We start from the raw sequence: 17,088 nt of genomic DNA, 5'->3' as shown, positions 1-17,088 counted from the left end.
CTTATCGATTTGTTGCTTTTTTTCCCTTTGTGAATTTGCAATCTGGGCTGCTGAGATCTGTTTCTGTTTCTGGTTCGATAATTGTGTCTCTCAGCCACTCGTTCACCCTGAACTTACCATTGCACCTCAAATCCAAAGTTCATTGAATCTTAATACCCCTCAACACCCCGATGCGTGCGACCTCAATCTGTTGCTAGGGGTTTAATTCCGCCAAGTCTACGAGGCATTCCTGCTTTCGTTCCACGTTCGTTCTGTCACGACGAGGCTTCCCAGGCCACTCGCTCCGTTGAGTCTTGTCGTCCCGATTGCGCCTCATACACTCGTTCACGCCCTTAGGCCTCAACTGAAGAGATCCAAACATGGCCAATACCTTTTCTGGCAGTGGCCCGGCACACGCTCAGCCATCACTCCCCTCACTACCAGCCCACCTTCAGTCTGATACACATCTCACGGCCCATCTCGCCAGTCGGTATGAAGATCCCGACACTGTCGATGAGAAAAATTTCGGTATAGCTAACATGTGTCTTAGTTTTCATGTTGGATTGCCAACTGCCCACCTGTCGTCTCAGGCCCTCATTGCTCTGAACACATATTCATCTGCGACCAAAGGACCTGATGGCGGAAAAGAGGGAAGTGCTGCAGGGGAGGCTGAAGATCTCGCGCGCCGCGCCTTCACTCGCCTGGGTGCGCGCGCTGAAAACCAAGCCGTTGTGTTTTTGTAAGCTGGACCAACTCTCTTTGCAAAGACCATGCCTAACGTTCAATGACAGAGGAGAGAGTGGATCTGGAAAAACCACCATTCGCTCGCACTTGCTGTCTTCGTTCTTATCATTTTCATCGACCCCGCTCTCCTCCAAAATCTCATATGCGGCCTTTGTTTTCGACACTCTTACAACCACCAAATCCGTCACTACACCAACCGCTTCAAAAGCTGGTCTCTTCCTTGAGCTTCAATATGATGGATCATCTTCAGTGAACCCCACCTTAATCGGCGGTAAGATCATTGACTACCGATTGGAGCGAAGCCGCATCTCTTCGGTGCCCACGGGAGAACGAAGCTTCCACGCGCTGTATTATTTGCTAGCAGGAACAAGCCCGGCAGAGAAGTCACACCTAGGGTTTGAGAATAGCATCCATGTTCAAACAGGGAGCAGGCTTTCCGGAGGAACTGTCAGCCACAAACGCTGGCGCTATCTTGGTCATCCAACTCAGCTGAAGGTAGGAATCAATGATACGGAGGGCTTCCAGCATTTCAAAACCGCGCTCCGGAAGTTGGAATTCTCCCGAGGGGAAATAGCAGAGATCTGCCAGATCCTGGCCAGTATCCTTCACATTGGGCAACTCGAATTCGGCACGGGTCAGTCTACCACCACCGGTGCTGAAGAAAGCGGCGGTTATTCTCACGAGGGTGGTGAGACCGTAACGGTGGTGAAGAACAAGGAAGTCCTCGACAATGTCGCCGCGTTCTTGGGTCTTAGTGTCGATGCTCTGGAAGACAGCCTTGGCTACCGGACGAAGACCATCCACCGCGAGCGGGTGACGGTCATGCTCGACGCAAAAGGAGCGCGAGAGAATGCTGATGCGTTTGCACGTACTATCTATTCTCTCTTAGTGACCTACGTCATTGAAACCGTGAACCAAAGACTCTGTGCAGCTGAGGACAGTGTCGCTAACACCATCTCCATTGTTGATTTCCCCGGTTTTGCTCAAGCTCCTTCGACGGGGTCTACTCTCGATCAACTTCTCAGCAATGCCGCTACTGAATCGCTCTACAACTACTGCCTTCAGTCATTCTTCGACCACAAAGCAGATATCCTGGACCGCGAGGACATCACAGTGGCTGCGACAAGCTATTTTGATAACACGGATACAGTGCGTGGCCTGCTGAAGCATGGTAACGGTCTGCTGAGCATTTTGGATGACCAAACCCGTCGTGGAAGATCAGATGCACAATTCCTGGATAGCGTGCGAAAGCGATTTGAGAACAAAAACCCCGCTATCTCTGTGGGCGGCACCAGTGGATCAGGTGGCTATATGTCCCAGGCCCGGAGTGCATTCACCGTCAAGCATTTCGCTGGCGAGGTGGACTACTCCACCACTGGCTTGCTCGAAGAAAATGGAGAGGTTATCTCGGGAGATTTGATGAACCTCATGCGCTCTACCCGGAGTGACTTTGTGCGTGAATTGTTCCACCAGGAAGCTCTTCAGACCGTATCCCACCCACAAGAAAAGACTGCTATCATGCAGGCTCAGGTGAGCTCCAAGCCGCTGCGGATGCCTAGCATGGCTAGACGCAAGACCGGACCCCCGTCCCGTTTTGCAGCCCCAAGCACTCACCCTGAAAGTGAAGAAGGCGATGAAAATGAAAGCCAAGTCGCAGGGTCTAAGCGAGCTAGCGGTCGAAAGAACGGAATGCCTTCCGGACCGGCCCAGGGAGCGGCCGGCCAGTTCCTTTCTGGCCTGGAGATTGTGAACAAATGCCTGAGCTCCTCGAACCTCAACCCCTATTTTGTCATTTGTCTTAAGCCTAATGACCGTCGCATTGCCAACCAGTTCGACAGCAAGTGTGTGCGGATGCAGGTCCAAACATTCGGCATTGCCGAAATCAGCTCGCGGCTGCGCAACGCCGATTACAGTGTCTTCCTTCCGTTCGGAGAGTTCCTCGGCCTCGCGGACATTGGAAATGTTGTGGTGGGAAGCGACCGAGAAAAGTCGGAGGTTGTTCTCGACGAAAAGCGATGGCCTGGCAACGAAGCTCGTGTCGGTAGCACCGGCGTTTTCTTGAGTGAACGATGCTGGGCTGATATCGCCCAAGTGGGCGAGCGTGTGGTACCATCCTATGGAGATGCTGGTGGTGATGAGGGCGATGGTTTCCATCCCGCCGGTGGAAACCCGGACTCCAAACTCCGACTTCTTCACCCCACTGACCAGTCTCCAGGTGCTTTTATTTATGGAAATGATCCCAAACAAGGCTACTTTGGGAGCCGCGAGCTGGATGGACGATCTGATGCCGGAGGTTCTGCCTTCAATTCCGGTGATATGTTCAAGAATCTCGACACCAAAGAGCAGATGCTTGAGAAAAACAACGAAAAAAAGATGGAGGAAGTCGACGAGGCTCCGACTTCTCCAGGTCGTCGCCGTTGGATGTTCCTTGTCTATCTTCTCACATTTTTCATCCCCGATTTCGTCATCCGGTTTGTTGGGCGAATGAAGCGACCGGATGTGCGGACTGCCTGGCGTGAAAAGCTCGCTATCAACATGATCATCTGGTTTGCTTGTGCTATAGCAGTTTTCATGATTGTTGGTTTCCCTCGAGTGGTTTGTCCAACCCAGGCTATTTTCAACACGGCAGAGCTCAGCAGTAAGAATGGTGCGGGTACAGAAGAGTCTTACGTTGCTATCCGAGGCGTAGTTTTCAATCTTGGAAGTTTCATGCCATCCCACTTCCCTGACATCGTTCCCCAAAAGTCACTCAAGGCCTATGCAGGCACTGACGCAACCAACCTGTTCCCTGTTCAAGTCTCGGCCCTATGCCAGGGCGTCAATGGGAAAGTGGATCCCAGCGTACCATTGGACTATCGATCAAATTTGAACGACTCCGCAGTCACAGCTTCCACCCCAACCTTTGATATCAATGCCAAGTACCACGACTTCCGGTATTGGACTAATGACTCCCGAGCCGATTGGTTCTATGAGCAAATGCTCATGATGCGCTCGAATTACAAGAAAGGCTACGTTGGTTATACTTCAAAGGCAATCAAGAAGATGGCGACCGACAAATCCAGGAATGTTGCGAGTATCCACGGCAAAGTCTATGACATGACCTATTACATTGCCGGACCCCGAGTACCTCGCCGGCCAGCCGGCAAGAACGCAACTGGAACTGTTGATACCGATTACATGAGCCCTTTGCTTGTCGATATATTCCAGGGAAAGGCTGGAGATGATGTGACCCAGTATTGGGAGGATCTGAATTTCGACACAGCACTTCGAGCCCGAATGCAACTTTGCCTTGACAACCTTTTCTTCATCGGCAAGGTAGACACGCGAGACTCAGTTCGTTGTCAGTTTGCGCGATACTTTATTCTTGCAATTTCCATCATGCTTGTTTCCATCATTGGCTTCAAGTTTTTAGCTGCTTTGCAATTCGGCAAGAAGAACCTTCCGGAGAACTTGGACAAGTTTATAATTTGTCAAGTCCCAGTGTATACCGAGGACGAAGAGTCATTGCGTCGTGCTATGGACTCTATGGCTCGCATGCGCTATGACGACAAGCGCAAGCTGCTACTCGTCATTTGTGATGGTATGATTATTGGCCAAGGCAACGATCGCCCGACTCCCCGCATTGTCCTGGACATTTTGGGCGTCCCCGAATCCGTTGATCCTGAACCGCTAAGCTTCGAGAGTCTGGGCGAGGGTATGAAGCAACATAACATGGCAAAGCTGTACTCTGGTCTCTATGAAGTCCAGGGCCACATTGTTCCGTTCCTGGTCGTTGTGAAAGTTGGCAAGCCTTCTGAAGTGTCCCGTCCTGGTAACCGCGGAAAACGTGATTCTCAGATGGTTCTTATGCGCTTCCTCAACCGTGTTCACTACAACCTACCCATGAGCCCCATGGAGCTTGAGATGCATCATCACATCAGGAACATTATCGGCGTCAATCCGCAATTTTACGAGTATATTCTACAGGTCGATGCTGACACCATGGTGGCGCCTGACTCTGCAACACGCTTTGTTTCAGCATTCCTATCTGACACGCGCCTTATTGGCGCCTGTGGAGAGACTTCTTTGTCTAACGCGAAGACCTCCATCGTCACAATGATCCAGGTTTACGAATACTACATCTCTCACAACTTGACCAAGGCATTTGAAAGTTTGTTTGGATCTGTTACTTGCTTGCCTGGTTGTTTCACTATGTATCGTGTCCGCACAGCGGAGCACGGAACGCCTCTTTTTGTCAGTAAGGCCGTGGTAGACGCCTACTCGGAAATCCGTGTCGATACTTTGCACATGAAGAATCTGCTGCACCTCGGTGAAGATCGCTACTTGACGACACTGCTTATCAAGCATCATCCGAAGTTCAAGACCAAGTATATCTTCCGTTGTCATGCTTGGACAGTTGCACCGGAAAGCTTTGCTGTCTTCCTTTCTCAGCGTCGCCGATGGATCAATTCCACAGTGCACAACTTGATGGAGTTGATTCCGCTGGACCAGCTATGTGGTTTCTGCTGTTTCAGTATGCGATTCATTGTGCTCATCGATCTTCTCATGACCGTCATTCAGCCAGTCACAATTGCCTACATCGCTTACTTGATCTATTGGTGTGTGAGTGAGCCAGATGTGCTGCCCATCACTTCTTTTATTCTTCTTGGTGTTATCTATGGTCTACAGGCCTTGATCTTCCTCGTGAGACGCAGGTGGGAAATGATCGGCTGGATGTTGATCTACCTCCTAGCCATTCCCATTTTCTCCCTTGCTCTACCACTTTACTCCTTCTGGCACATGGACGACTTCTCCTGGGGTAATACTCGCGTTATCACCGGAGAGAAAGGTCGCAAGGTCATCATTTCCGATGAAGGCAAATTCGATCCCGACTCCATCCCCAAGAAGATCTGGGAAGACTATCAAGCCGAGCTATGGGAATCGCAGACTTCGCGCGACGACCGATCTGAATTCTCTGCACACTCCTACGGCACCAGACTGCCTCCTTTCCCACAGTCAGAGTATGGGTACCACACCAGCTCGCGCCCGGTCTCCCAACTCGACTTGCCACTTGGAAGTGGTGGCGCTCGTTACTCAGCCGCCCCATCTGAAATGATGAGCAACTTTGGTATGGAAGATCTCAGCCATCTACCTCCTGACGATGAGATCCTTGACGAGATCCGTAAGATCTTGGCAACTGCAGACTTGATGAAGGTCTCGAAGAAAACCATCAAGCAGGAGCTTGAAAGGCGGTTCGATGTCAACCTGGATGCCAAGCGTCCGTACATCAATTCTGGTTAGTGATCAATTCAGTCGGTATCGCAAAGGACACAGCTAACAGATATGCAGCCACCGAAGCCGTTCTATCCGGAGTACTCTGAACAATCCACCAATTTCTACACCATTCAACTCTCTGTGTGGTCGTTTTAGGATGTGGATATAAGGATCATTCGACCAGCATGTGTTTTATTAATTCTTTTTGTGTCTTGATTTGTCTTCTTTTTACAAGCGAACTTATGCATGGATGAGAGCTTTGCGCAGCGATTTCCTTTCGGCTCTTTCTTGAACATTCCATCCTTTGCCTCATACAATTATTACCTGCATCCTTGAAATCGATAATTCCCAGCTGTTGTCTCTGGTGTTTGGCTTGTTATCCATGTGAATGTATTCTTCGTAGGCCGTAGGCCATTTCTCTTGGGTTGGTTAATCTGATCTGACACCGCCTTTGGCTAAATGGAGGATCCTTTGTCTCGTTCGATCTCAGATCAACAACATCACCCAGGTCTGCCACATTGACATTTACAAAAGGCACCCTTCTCTCAAGCTGATGGAATTGTGCATACGCTACTTCATGTTAACCAATGAACAGGAAGTAGGACTCGTCTTCCCTATTTTTTGCTTGCCTAGATCTCACGAACCTTATCCAAGATGAAGTCCCCTTGTTCATCCCTCATCTCTGTTGCGCATGGTCTGAACACGGGTCATTTTAAACGCATAGTGATGCTCCAGGGTCGTGTGGAGGCCGGTTAAGCCTCAAGATCTGAAAGTAGATTCAAGCTATGCGAACTGCGATGGGAAGAGTTTGATATGCAAGTCGCATAACTCTGCACAATTTTTGCACAAGAATGTGTTTGGCTTGTAATCCACAAGGCTTGTCTCCGCCGATCACTTCCGTGATCACGTTGACCTCGTATTCGGTTCTGCTTACATATTCCAGTGACGCCCTTGATTGGCCACTTTGACTGTGGCTTCATCTTCTACTGTTTATGTTGTATACTCTGAACCTGGGTAGTTGAATCTGTAATCAAATAACGGGTGTTCCCGAAAGAAATATTATGATAGGTACCGAGATCGTGCAAAGATGTCTTTTGAATCCAGTGCCGTGCACATCTGTTATATGAAAGGCGGGTCTGATAAACTTGGGTATAACAAAACAAACCTGAAATCAGAATCTCATTTCGATCTGCTTCTACCTCCACGGAGTGCACACTACAGCAGGGAAAGTAGTTGTCATACTGCCACCGGGGTTTGAATTTCACCGCCCATGACCTAGGTTGAAAGCAAAACACCATTTTGGCACTTTTCAACATTGTGACGCCCAGCATGTCAAAACCCAACATCTCCAGTAACTTCAAGGTCGATGAGGTGCTACCGGCCCTAGCAAAGCCGACCTTATGGAACCGATGCAAGACACATATGAAGAGATTTTGGTGGGCTTATTTGATCGCACTTTGCATTTCTGCCCTAGTCATTATTCTCCCACTGTGAGCTTTCTCATGGAAGAGTGTTCTGTTGATACTAATTCTTTCTCAGCTTTTATGTCGGAATTCCTCACTTCGCGAATAACTTTATCAACAAGCACGACTTCGACTACGACAGCCTCGAGATTACCAACCCCCGGCCCACTGCCATCCATGTTAAACAAAAGAAACCCATTCAAATGGGAGGTGCATTCAGTGGTGGTGGCCATCTGAATGCATTCAACGCCACCTGTCGCCTCAAAGACACCGACGTTTCTGCAATTTTCCCTGTTCCGAGAATTGCATTTGGCAATGGCGCCATACATGAATTAGACCAAGATTTGGATTTGACTTGTGTCGACTGTCTGTCGCGATTGGTTTCTACAGTTGCATCGAACAAGACCTCTTCCATTGTGATTGAAGGCACACCCCATTTGAAATACGGTGGTTTACCGACGGCTCATTTGAACATTCGCAAAACCGTAAACGTGAAAAGTGGGCGAGCCTCTTTCCCATCTGTCCATGACACAAGCTGACAATGTTGAATTAGGTTTCAATCTCACAGGTGAGACGTGCCAGACTAAATTGCCGGGGAGCGACCCTTTCTAAATTTTGCAGATTTCCTCACTTCCAAGGACGCATTCAACGTCACCAGCTTGGAACTCCTGACTCCGCCAGTTGATGGATATGACTTCAACGCCACAATCTCCATGCGCAATCCGATTCCCTTCATCGTTGAACTGGTTCGTTGGTTCTTCCCATATCCTGGGATGTATGTGTGGCTGACACATTCAGGGATACGTAACTTTCAACCTCACCCTAGGTGGTTCAGACTTGGGTCGGGTCGATTTCCCCCATCTCTTTCTAGAGAAGAATATCAGCAGCACTGTGGTCCTGGGTTCAATTAACAAAGAAGTGTTACTTCGCGAGGCCCTTTCCGGTCACGATGACTTTGGCACTTTCACTATCGGCGTGCGTGGGAAAAGCTGTTCTTTTAACGGTGTTGATATCCCTTACTTCACAGCAGCTGTCACGGCTATGTCTGCGTCGATAAGAGTCGATCTACTCAAATATGCATCAAGTCTATTTTCTTGATGTGGAACAAATCTGATCGCGAGGACTTCCTGGATAATCTTCGAGAACTGGACCGGATCACGCTGTGAACCACTACGATAGAATTAGATCAGACTTTTTCAAGTGGGCACACTAAATAATAGGAATCATTAAATTCAATGCCCCCAAAACAAGCATCTTTCTTACTGCTCGCTTGTGGTGAGCCTCCATTTTTTTGCTACTTCGTTTTGCCCATGCCTTTGAAGACCTACCCTTGGGAAACGGAATGTCAGACACTGGCTTGCCCAAGAACCTTCAAAGAGGCCTCCAGCCATTTTCAACAGACCATTCAAGAGGTCGGTTTTCCGAGAAATCTAGACTTTACACGATCACAACATGCTGCTCGTAGACCCACCTTCCGTTCAATTCGAAACTCCCTCTGAAGAATCGGGGCATCGTGGTCCTCGACATCGATTGGCGAATGGATCTTTATCTCTGCGTCGCGTACGATCCCTTTAGGATTCAACTTGACGTTGAGTATTAATGATAGGTAATAACCTACTGCTAAAGAAGTATTAGACTCTTTGAATTGAAGCCAAATCTATGGCTTCAATTCCACTCTTGTAGATCCGTCTATACCTCACTAGATAATTCTTCATTTGTAATACGAATTTGTAATACGAATTTGTAATACGAATTTGGCGATGGAATTAAGAAGAAGAAGAAGAAGAAGAAGAAGAAGAAGAAGAAGAAGAAGAAGAAGAAGAAGAAGAAGAAGAAGAAGAAGAAGAAGAAGCTTCAAGAGCGGTTCAAGTACCGAGCACTAGGTTCCGCTAGAGTCTATTGACTGAATCTGGCCTCAATTAAAATTCTACCTGGCTGCTATGTATCTTCGCACACTTGCTCATTCAAAAAAAAAGAATACACTCTTTTTACCATTTGCCCCAGACGGGAAATTTTTGGTATCAAGTCATATGGTCCTCGTCTTGTTCACCATTAAGCTGATCTCGAAAAGAAGAATGGCAAGGGACTTTCTCTGGGCGGGTCCGATAGAGTAAGATCGCCAGTCCTAAAGCCCAAGAAGCGGAGTGAACAAGAATCCTTGAGTCTCGAAGGCTCGAGGTGGCATCCAAAGGCATTGATGACGTTGTTCAAACCATCCCTGTTTCGCCAGAACAAACATTCGTTGGCGTGTGGGGAAATCCCCGCGGGGAAACCGCTGCACTAGTTCTGTATCGTTCAAAGATGAAGCACTGATGACGGCTCCGGGCTGCATTCAACCGAACCGCCAATCCTTTTCGGACAATAATGAACCGAGATCCCATGGGGTGGAAACGGTTGAAGGTGTGGAGAAAAGGACCTGGGGCCCCGGATTTCAGAGTCTCTCCAGCTTCACCATCGACCAAAGCACACAAGGATGGTCCTGCGCGGAAAATACCTACACTGGGCTGTGACAGCTGCAAGCTGTCAAGCCTTTCTTCTCCTGGGATATGACCAGGGAGTCATGAGTGGCCTGATTGGCGCGAACAATCAATTTGGACAAACATTCAACAGCCCTGATAGCACGATGCAGGGTCTTCTTACTTCAATCTACGATATCGGCTGTGCAGTCGGCTGTCTCCTTAGTCTCGTCATTGGCCACAAAGTCGGCCGCCGCAAGATGATTATTGCTGGCGGTTCAATCATGATCATAGGAACCATCATCCTCGGCAGCTCCTATACCGTTGCTCAATTCCTGGTTGGCCGAATTGTCACCGGTCTTGGCAACGGAATCAACAGCAGCACCATTCCAGCCTACCAATCCGAGCTAGCGCGTCCAGAGCAGCGTGGCATGTTGCTATCAGCTCAAGGCACCGTGACAATCCTCGGTCTGTGCATCGCATACTGGCTGGACTATGGGCTGAGCTTCGTGGACACGCCCGTTCAGTGGCGGTTCCCGATCAGCTTTCAGGCTTTCTTTGCCGTCTGCTTAGTTTTGCAGATGATTCCCCTGCCTGATTCGCCGCGCTGGCTCTGTGAACAAGACCGCAGTGACGAGGCAGGCTCGGTTCTGGCACGGCTCCAACTGAATCAGCCTGCTGATGAGTCCCATCCTGAGGTTGCTCTTCTACGTCGACAGATTGAGTCATCTATCGAGATTGAGTCTGCAGGCGGACCCTTCAAGTACAAGGAGCTCTGGTCGGGTGGCCAGATGGGGAATCTTCGACGCATGATCTTGGCGGCCGTTGTCAATATCCAGCAGCAATTCACAGGTGGGCAATCCCCCGTTCAGACACTGTGTGAAATCGATGTTTTGACTTATCTTAGGCTCTAACATGATCAACTACTATGCCCCCGTTGTCTACCAGGTATGCTGTTATGCAGATGTCCCGCCGAATGAGTGAACTAATACCAAGTCCAAAACAAGAATGCTATGAAGCTATCTCGCAATCTATCCTTAATCCTTGGTGGCTGCACCTCTCTCGCGTACCTTGTTGGCTCGATTATCCCCTTGTGGAGCATGGACAAGTTCGGCCGTCGGGTCTCACTCATGGTCTCTGCCGCAGGCCTCTGTTTCTGTTTCGTGATGACTGCTATTCTATTATCAATCGGCACTACCTCCTGTGCATATGCAGCTACCGTGTTCGTTTTTATTTTCCAGTTGTTCCTCGGCATCGGTTATCTGCCAGTTCCCTGGTTGGGGGTTCCCATCTTTGCTGTCGTGGGCATATGCTAACAACTTGCAAGGTTCTATCCGTCCGAAATATCGACTACGCGTATCCGAGCTAGAGCTCAAGCGTTTGGTGGCTTTGTCAATTGGATTTGTGTTTGTAAGTCGACTGGTCCTTATAGGAAATCCTTAACTTTGCTAACCCTGGCAGTCATTGTCGTTCAAATTACTCCGACGGCAATTGATAATATTGGATGGAAGACATTTATCATCTTCGCTTGTTTCTGCTTTGCTTGGGTATGACCCCGATTCTAAACCCAATTGCTATGTTTCATGGTACTGACTAGACTAAGGTTCCTATGGTCTTCTTCTTCTTTCCCGAGACCAAAGGCTTAGAACTGGAAGATGTTGATCATCTCTTCTCCAGGGGTGGAATTACCGGAGGTGTTTGGGAAACTAGAGGTTATCCCGTTCTCCCTGGGCACCATCGAACTTTGAATACCGCAACGATTGAGAAGCCAATCATCGAAACTGCACACATCGAGGTGTAAGGCGGAAATCATGCACAACGTATCCTCCGGGTTCTTTCTACCTTAATTTAATGTCTATCTGTCCTCGGGATTGATTTGAATTTGAACATTTCAAGAGCCTCTGTGCTCCCCACTTCGCAGTAGCTCACTGCAAAAGTATGAGTAGAATAAGTTCAGACGCAAACATTGGTCAGCTATCATCCTAGACTACATCTCTCAAGATCGACACGATAGGATTGATTGCCTAAGAGTTGTCGCATGAGATTATATGTGTATATGTGCATATTTAGAGATGACTAACGTACTCATATTGTTTGACCAAGATGAAAGTTTCCAGGTATCTCAAAGACGAAAAGCATCGCCGGTGAACAATTCATTGTCCGTTCACTCCGATCAGAGACGTACTGGAAGTTTCGTTCTATGGCCCTGCTGGATGTACTGACCCCAAAGTATGCTCTTTAGATCCGGTACCCACACAACAGACCAGTTGCATGGCCAGTTGCAGGGAATCACACAGTTGCCGCGTAATGCAACAAGCCCCGCTGAATGCACTAGTCAGAATGGACCCTAAATCCATAATGGACAGGAACAGTCTGAGGAAGAGGACGTACCTGGAGTTTAGCCGGACCCGCCTGAACTGGGATCGTGCACCCCCAATCGGACTTCAGGTCTTCCCACAAAGGTTCTGATGAGAGAAGCGCGAAGGTTAGAAATGAAGAATAACCACACGCAAGGAAGAACATACCATGGACTTGCGTCCCGGATGCCCCCGCCAGACGAAATGGCAACGTGCCCTGCTACAGCGCATCCATACTTCGTCTCAGGGTTCCCACCCCGTGGAAATTGATGGGACTTGCGGATGCTCCCATCTGCCTCCCCACGGTTTATAGCACAGTCCTCCAGGGTACCGACTGAGTCCGGGCAATTTCGACAATGGCTCTAATAAGAGGAGACAAAGGTTAGACATCGATCTAATCCACTTCAAGGAGACCATGAATCAGCGGGAACAATCTAGAAATTGAATTGCAGCGAACTCTGCAGATGACACCCATGGAGTTGTGTCTTTCGATTTCCTGAATTCATCGCAGGTAGATACGGCTGTGAGGAGAATCTAGAATTGGAAAATGCCAAAGCAGATAGTCAGGATTCCACTGAAAGGAGAGCATTGAGCAAATTCCAAGCTAGAGAGGTCGACCTTCAAGCGCCATTCCCCATGCCTTTTTTTATCGATTACTTTCCTGTGGCCATTTTTCTTGCAACTCCTCAGAGCTCCAAGGGATGCTGACCGGGGAAAATATCACCGAGGCCAGTGAAGTTCCTACACCAGCCTCGGAACAGGCCCAAGACAGGAAGAGTTTCCTTCGAGATTTCAGATCGTGATCGAAAAGTCCCCATCACTTAAGGCGGGGGACGGGTGTTCACAGAGATGGTATATGCCGGGTGGGGGTTGTCGATCTTTTTGTGTACACCTGATTTCTGCTACCAGTACCCAGACATCCCCCCAAAATTTGATATAAAGAGACCTAGAGATCCCGAGGGAGTTGCCTGGATCATCTCTCCAAAGATCATATAGTCTACAACTCTACTACAAACCCGAACCAGATAAACAGCCATGGACAACTCCACCCCGCAACCGATCCCAACCCCAAATCCAACCGCAGACCCAAACACAACAGACGACCGGCAACAAAAAGAAGCGCTGGCGGCCTTTACAGCAACGCTTCACTCAGTTGGAACAAACCTCGAAGCACCGCTCCGCGACCGCGCAGCAAACATCCATACAAATACGGCGGCGCTAGAGATACAGGAAGCCGAGCTAGCGGGAAATACGCTGCGACTAGCGTGGCAGAATCAGCAGTGGACTAAATTCGCGGACGAGACGCGCGAGGGATTCAAGGAGATTGGGGATATCCAGAATTGGGCGGAGATGATTGAGCGCGATTTGCTGGCCTTGGAGGAGATGATGGATGTCGTTGAGAGGGGTCATGCGGCACACAGGAATGAGAATGGTGATGAGACGGAATGGAATGGAGGTGTTGGGAATGACAACTCAAACAGCCGAAAGGGGCAGGTTGATATTGATGCTACTGGGAAGAAAGTAGATCAGCCAGCGAAAGGCTGGATGCGATGGTGGTGATGGGTTCATGTCTTTGTTCATTTGGTTGTTCTGGTTAGAACATCTAGAGCGTGCACAGGGTATCGTGATGGATTATGGCTCGTCTTCTTCGTCTCCTTCCTCGTCGCCTTCTCCTTCCAAGTATTGTTTCCAAGGGTCGAGTCCTTCGGTTTCCCGAAATTCATTCCATTCATCCCACTGGCCCAAACTCATCAAGTGCCGCATGGTCGGTCGACCATGAGGGCAGTTCCACGGTTTGTCGATAGTACCCATGTTCTGAACAACTCGTTCCATCTGGCGGCTCGTCAAGGTCTTCCCAATCATGATACTTGAGCGACAAGCGCGCATAGCAAACATTTTGCGCACTTTACTTGGTCGTGGGATCGATGCTCCATTCGACGTCGAAAGTGACTCCGACAGCAACACAATTAGTTCCTCCAGATCGCGCACACCGAATACCACCTCCTTGCTGAGCGGCAACGAGACCAGTTGACATCGACGACCGATAGGCTCATCGCCGCTTTCGTCGACGGTCACGAGGAAACCGTTCTTTTCAAGAGCGGCACGATTCTCAAGGACAACCTCTTCTTCAACGGCAGTGAGATCGAGACGTTGCGGACGGACGAGACGCTGATTTTGCACCACGGTTTCAGCTTGCAGGCGCTCAAAGTTAAATTTCTCATCGGAGGCATGCTGGTCGATGATGAAGAGCTCATCGCGGTCTTCTCCTGGACGGACTGCGATGATGAACCCCAAGTTGAACTGGCCGATGATACGCATGTGTGCGAAATCGGTCTTGCTTACAGTCAGTGAAAGCTTGTCCTCGGCGGTTTTCTCACCAAAATCAATGGCTTCCTCTTTCGTTTTCTTGGTGCCCGCTTGCATGGTCTTTTTCAATGTGATGAGTTGAGATTGGAGACGTGAAAGAGACCCGTCGATCGTGCCAACAAGCTGTGTAGTCGCATCACGATGCGTAGCGCCCTTGCTCATTTTCTTTGCACGGTTCACGCTGTTTTCTTGGGGAAGCACAGCGGTTTCCTCGGCTCGATGGATGAGGCGTTGAACTGTAGCTTCTTCCTGCGCCTTTTTCTCGGCTTCGTCGAGATTTTCATCTGCGGCAGTGTCTTTGTCTTCTGCCTCAATGTTTTCGACTTCTGATCGAACTGCACCGTGGTCCGGAACATAGTCGATATCCTCGGGGGAAGGAGAGCCTTTGTCTTCAGGTTCTTGCTCGGCATCTTGTGTGCCCTCGATTTCACTTATAACGTCATCTGCGTTTTCTTCAATTTGGTCATCTTCATCGTCATCCAGTTGTGACCCAGGCGCAGCAAACGTTTTCATATGCTCACCGAAGATGTTAGGGCGTGATGGTGTGTGTATCCGCCTTTTCCGTCGGGGCAGCTCTCTCATGAGAGGTGGATCTTCTGCGAATCGTTTTCGCGGAGGACCATTACCGACCATGGATGTTATGGTACGGTTGCCAATAGTGATGGTCGCTAGTTCGGCGGGTTCTCGTCGTGGACGCATTCTGTCGAAGGCATTTTGGACAATATTGGGGGTTTCTGCTGGGTCTCCACGAGCGTGAGATGGAGTCTCATCAGGGGCTGATGGCTGTGACGAGGGTTCTTGAGAGATTAGGGTTGGCTCAAGCTCCTCCTGGGCGGCTTCTCGGACGAAAAGTTCATCGTCAGAGATCGCCGCAGCAGGCGTTTCTAGCTCACTTGGGGCCGGCATTGACATCAAAGAGCGATTGGTAGCAGCGCGAGGTGTTCTCATTGAACGAGCCGGAGATGGCGTGGCCTGCGCACTATCCATGCCCGCTTGGGAGCTCGAGAAACGCTGAATCGTACTCCGTTCACTCACCCCTGGAGTATCCGCCGAGCTGTCGTTCGTCTGATCTTGACTTGGACTTCCAAGACCACGATTTTCACTCAGTTCCCGAGCGGTGACGAACCCTGGAAGGGATGCCAGTGGTTGCTGTTTTGGCAAAGGCTTGGATTTGACCAATGACTGTGGCACAGTTTGGTCCGCATCCTCAAAGAGTTGCGTAAGAGAAATTTTGAGCGTATCAATCATAGCCCCCGCATCGTGAAGTAGAATCTGACGCTTATCAGGCGAAACGTTGACATCGTAAGCGTTTGTATCCATCTGAAAGTCCGCAAAGATAAACGCCGACTGCGAGACGTTGAACGACTTGTAAATTTCGTTGAACGCCTTCTGAATCTGCGGCAAGCCACATGGCCGCGAGTTGACAAAGAACATCTGACGATCCGGAGTCTGACGGCCCTCGCCGAATACAGGTCGCGAGATGTGGCCTCGGACCTGAATTTTACTCAGTTGATCATCGCCGGCCCGTTTAGTGGCCGTGGCAGGCTGAAACTCCAGCTCTAGATCAAGAGATATCAGGGCAGATATTGTTTTGGCACCATAAACATTGGCAATATTCTCCTTGGTAGTCTTATTTCCATTTGTAGAAAAGACCACCACATTCCGTGTCTTGCCAACAGTGTTTCTGACGCTGAACCGGACCCCAGTGCTAATGCACGCGTACGCATGTAGCAGATTCAGAACCTTCCCATATTCCCGCTTGATGTTCTTCTCCAATTCTCGTCGACGCACTGGAAGCCGCTTGAAGATGCCTTCTACCGATGCAGTCGTTCCTTTCTGCCCAGCCACGATCTGTGTCTTCCGGAGTTTCCCAGATTGTTCAAAATCGAGTCGATTCGCGCGGGGAACCTGCTTTTCTTGTGCCGTAACGAGATGGAAGTCGGCCAACGCGCAGAGTGAGGATATCGCCTCGCCCCGGAAACCGAAGGTGTGCAGGCTCGAGAGGTCATCGTACGACGACAGTTTTGAGGTATAATGCTTCAATGCTACGAGGAAGAGTGAATCAGTTGAAGCACCATGTACCAAGACAGAGGTGCCAACTCACCGACGTTCTCATAGTTCTCCGGCGAGATCCCGCTGCCGTTATCTTGGACCTCAATTAGGTCCAGACCATTATTTTTGAACCGGACCTCTAAAACCCCCGAAATCATCAGAAAATCGGTCACAAACCACATCCGGAAATTTATGCACCTACCGATCGTCGTTGCGCCAGCATCCAGACTGTTTTCGACAAGCTCTTTGGCGACAGAGCACAAGTCAACAATGACTTGACCCGATTGGATTTGGTGTACCTAAAGAATCCGCTGATCAGATTGGGGCTTTGCGGAACGACATCTGATTTCATACAGAGCGAGCCTCGATGGCTTGGATTGTCGCCATCTTCATCCCATGATGTCTGCAGAGGATAAG

The 17,088-nt window shown here is 49.4% G+C and overlaps 5 protein-coding genes across 5 annotated transcripts; 4 read left to right on the top strand and 1 right to left on the bottom strand.

Annotated features, from left to right (window-relative positions):
• Positions 1-359: 359 nt before the first annotated feature.
• Pdw03_3537 (Chitin synthase ChsE) lies at positions 360-6,083 on the top strand (the record flags this gene model as incomplete). Its single annotated transcript, XM_014676594.1, has 4 exons — positions 360-469; positions 530-718; positions 771-5,998; positions 6,052-6,083. The coding sequence occupies 4 exons, from the start codon at positions 360-362 to the stop codon at positions 6,081-6,083; spliced, it is 5,559 nt and encodes a 1,852-aa protein (XP_014532080.1).
• A 1,222-nt stretch (positions 6,084-7,305) lies between these two features.
• Positions 7,306-8,537, top strand: Pdw03_3536 (MFS transporter; the record flags this gene model as incomplete). The annotated part of the gene is made up of 5 exons (XM_014676595.1): positions 7,306-7,466; positions 7,516-7,937; positions 7,993-8,007; positions 8,061-8,185; positions 8,238-8,537. 5 exons carry the CDS (start codon positions 7,306-7,308, stop codon positions 8,535-8,537), a joined length of 1,023 nt encoding a protein of 340 aa, XP_014532081.1.
• Positions 8,538-9,912: 1,375 nt separating this feature from the next.
• Positions 9,913-11,696, top strand: Pdw03_3535 (Major facilitator superfamily domain, general substrate transporter; the record flags this gene model as incomplete). Its single annotated transcript, XM_066100517.1, has 6 exons — positions 9,913-10,747; positions 10,803-10,843; positions 10,903-11,171; positions 11,223-11,305; positions 11,357-11,442; positions 11,499-11,696. 6 exons carry the CDS (start codon positions 9,913-9,915, stop codon positions 11,694-11,696), a joined length of 1,512 nt encoding a protein of 503 aa, XP_065955917.1.
• Positions 11,697-13,287: 1,591 nt separating this feature from the next.
• Pdw03_3534 (GCN5-like 1) lies at positions 13,288-13,812 on the top strand (the record flags this gene model as incomplete). Its single annotated transcript, XM_014676597.1, has 1 exon — positions 13,288-13,812. One exon carries the CDS (start codon positions 13,288-13,290, stop codon positions 13,810-13,812), a length of 525 nt encoding a protein of 174 aa, XP_014532083.1.
• A 72-nt stretch (positions 13,813-13,884) lies between these two features.
• Pdw03_3533 (DNA mismatch repair protein (Pms1), putative) lies at positions 13,885-17,064 on the bottom strand (the record flags this gene model as incomplete). Its single annotated transcript, XM_014676598.1, has 4 exons — positions 13,885-16,664; positions 16,724-16,810; positions 16,874-16,970; positions 17,026-17,064. The coding sequence occupies 4 exons, from the start codon at positions 17,062-17,064 to the stop codon at positions 13,885-13,887; spliced, it is 3,003 nt and encodes a 1,000-aa protein (XP_014532084.1).
• Positions 17,065-17,088: the final 24 nt, after the last annotated feature.

The sequence above is a fragment of the Penicillium digitatum genome, chromosome 1 (assembly GCF_016767815.1).
Source record: "Penicillium digitatum chromosome 1, complete sequence".
Lineage (NCBI taxonomy): Eukaryota > Fungi > Ascomycota > Eurotiomycetes > Eurotiales > Aspergillaceae > Penicillium > Penicillium digitatum.
The sequence above is the reverse complement of the archived record's forward strand: the minus strand, read 5'-3'. Positions and strand labels throughout refer to the sequence as shown.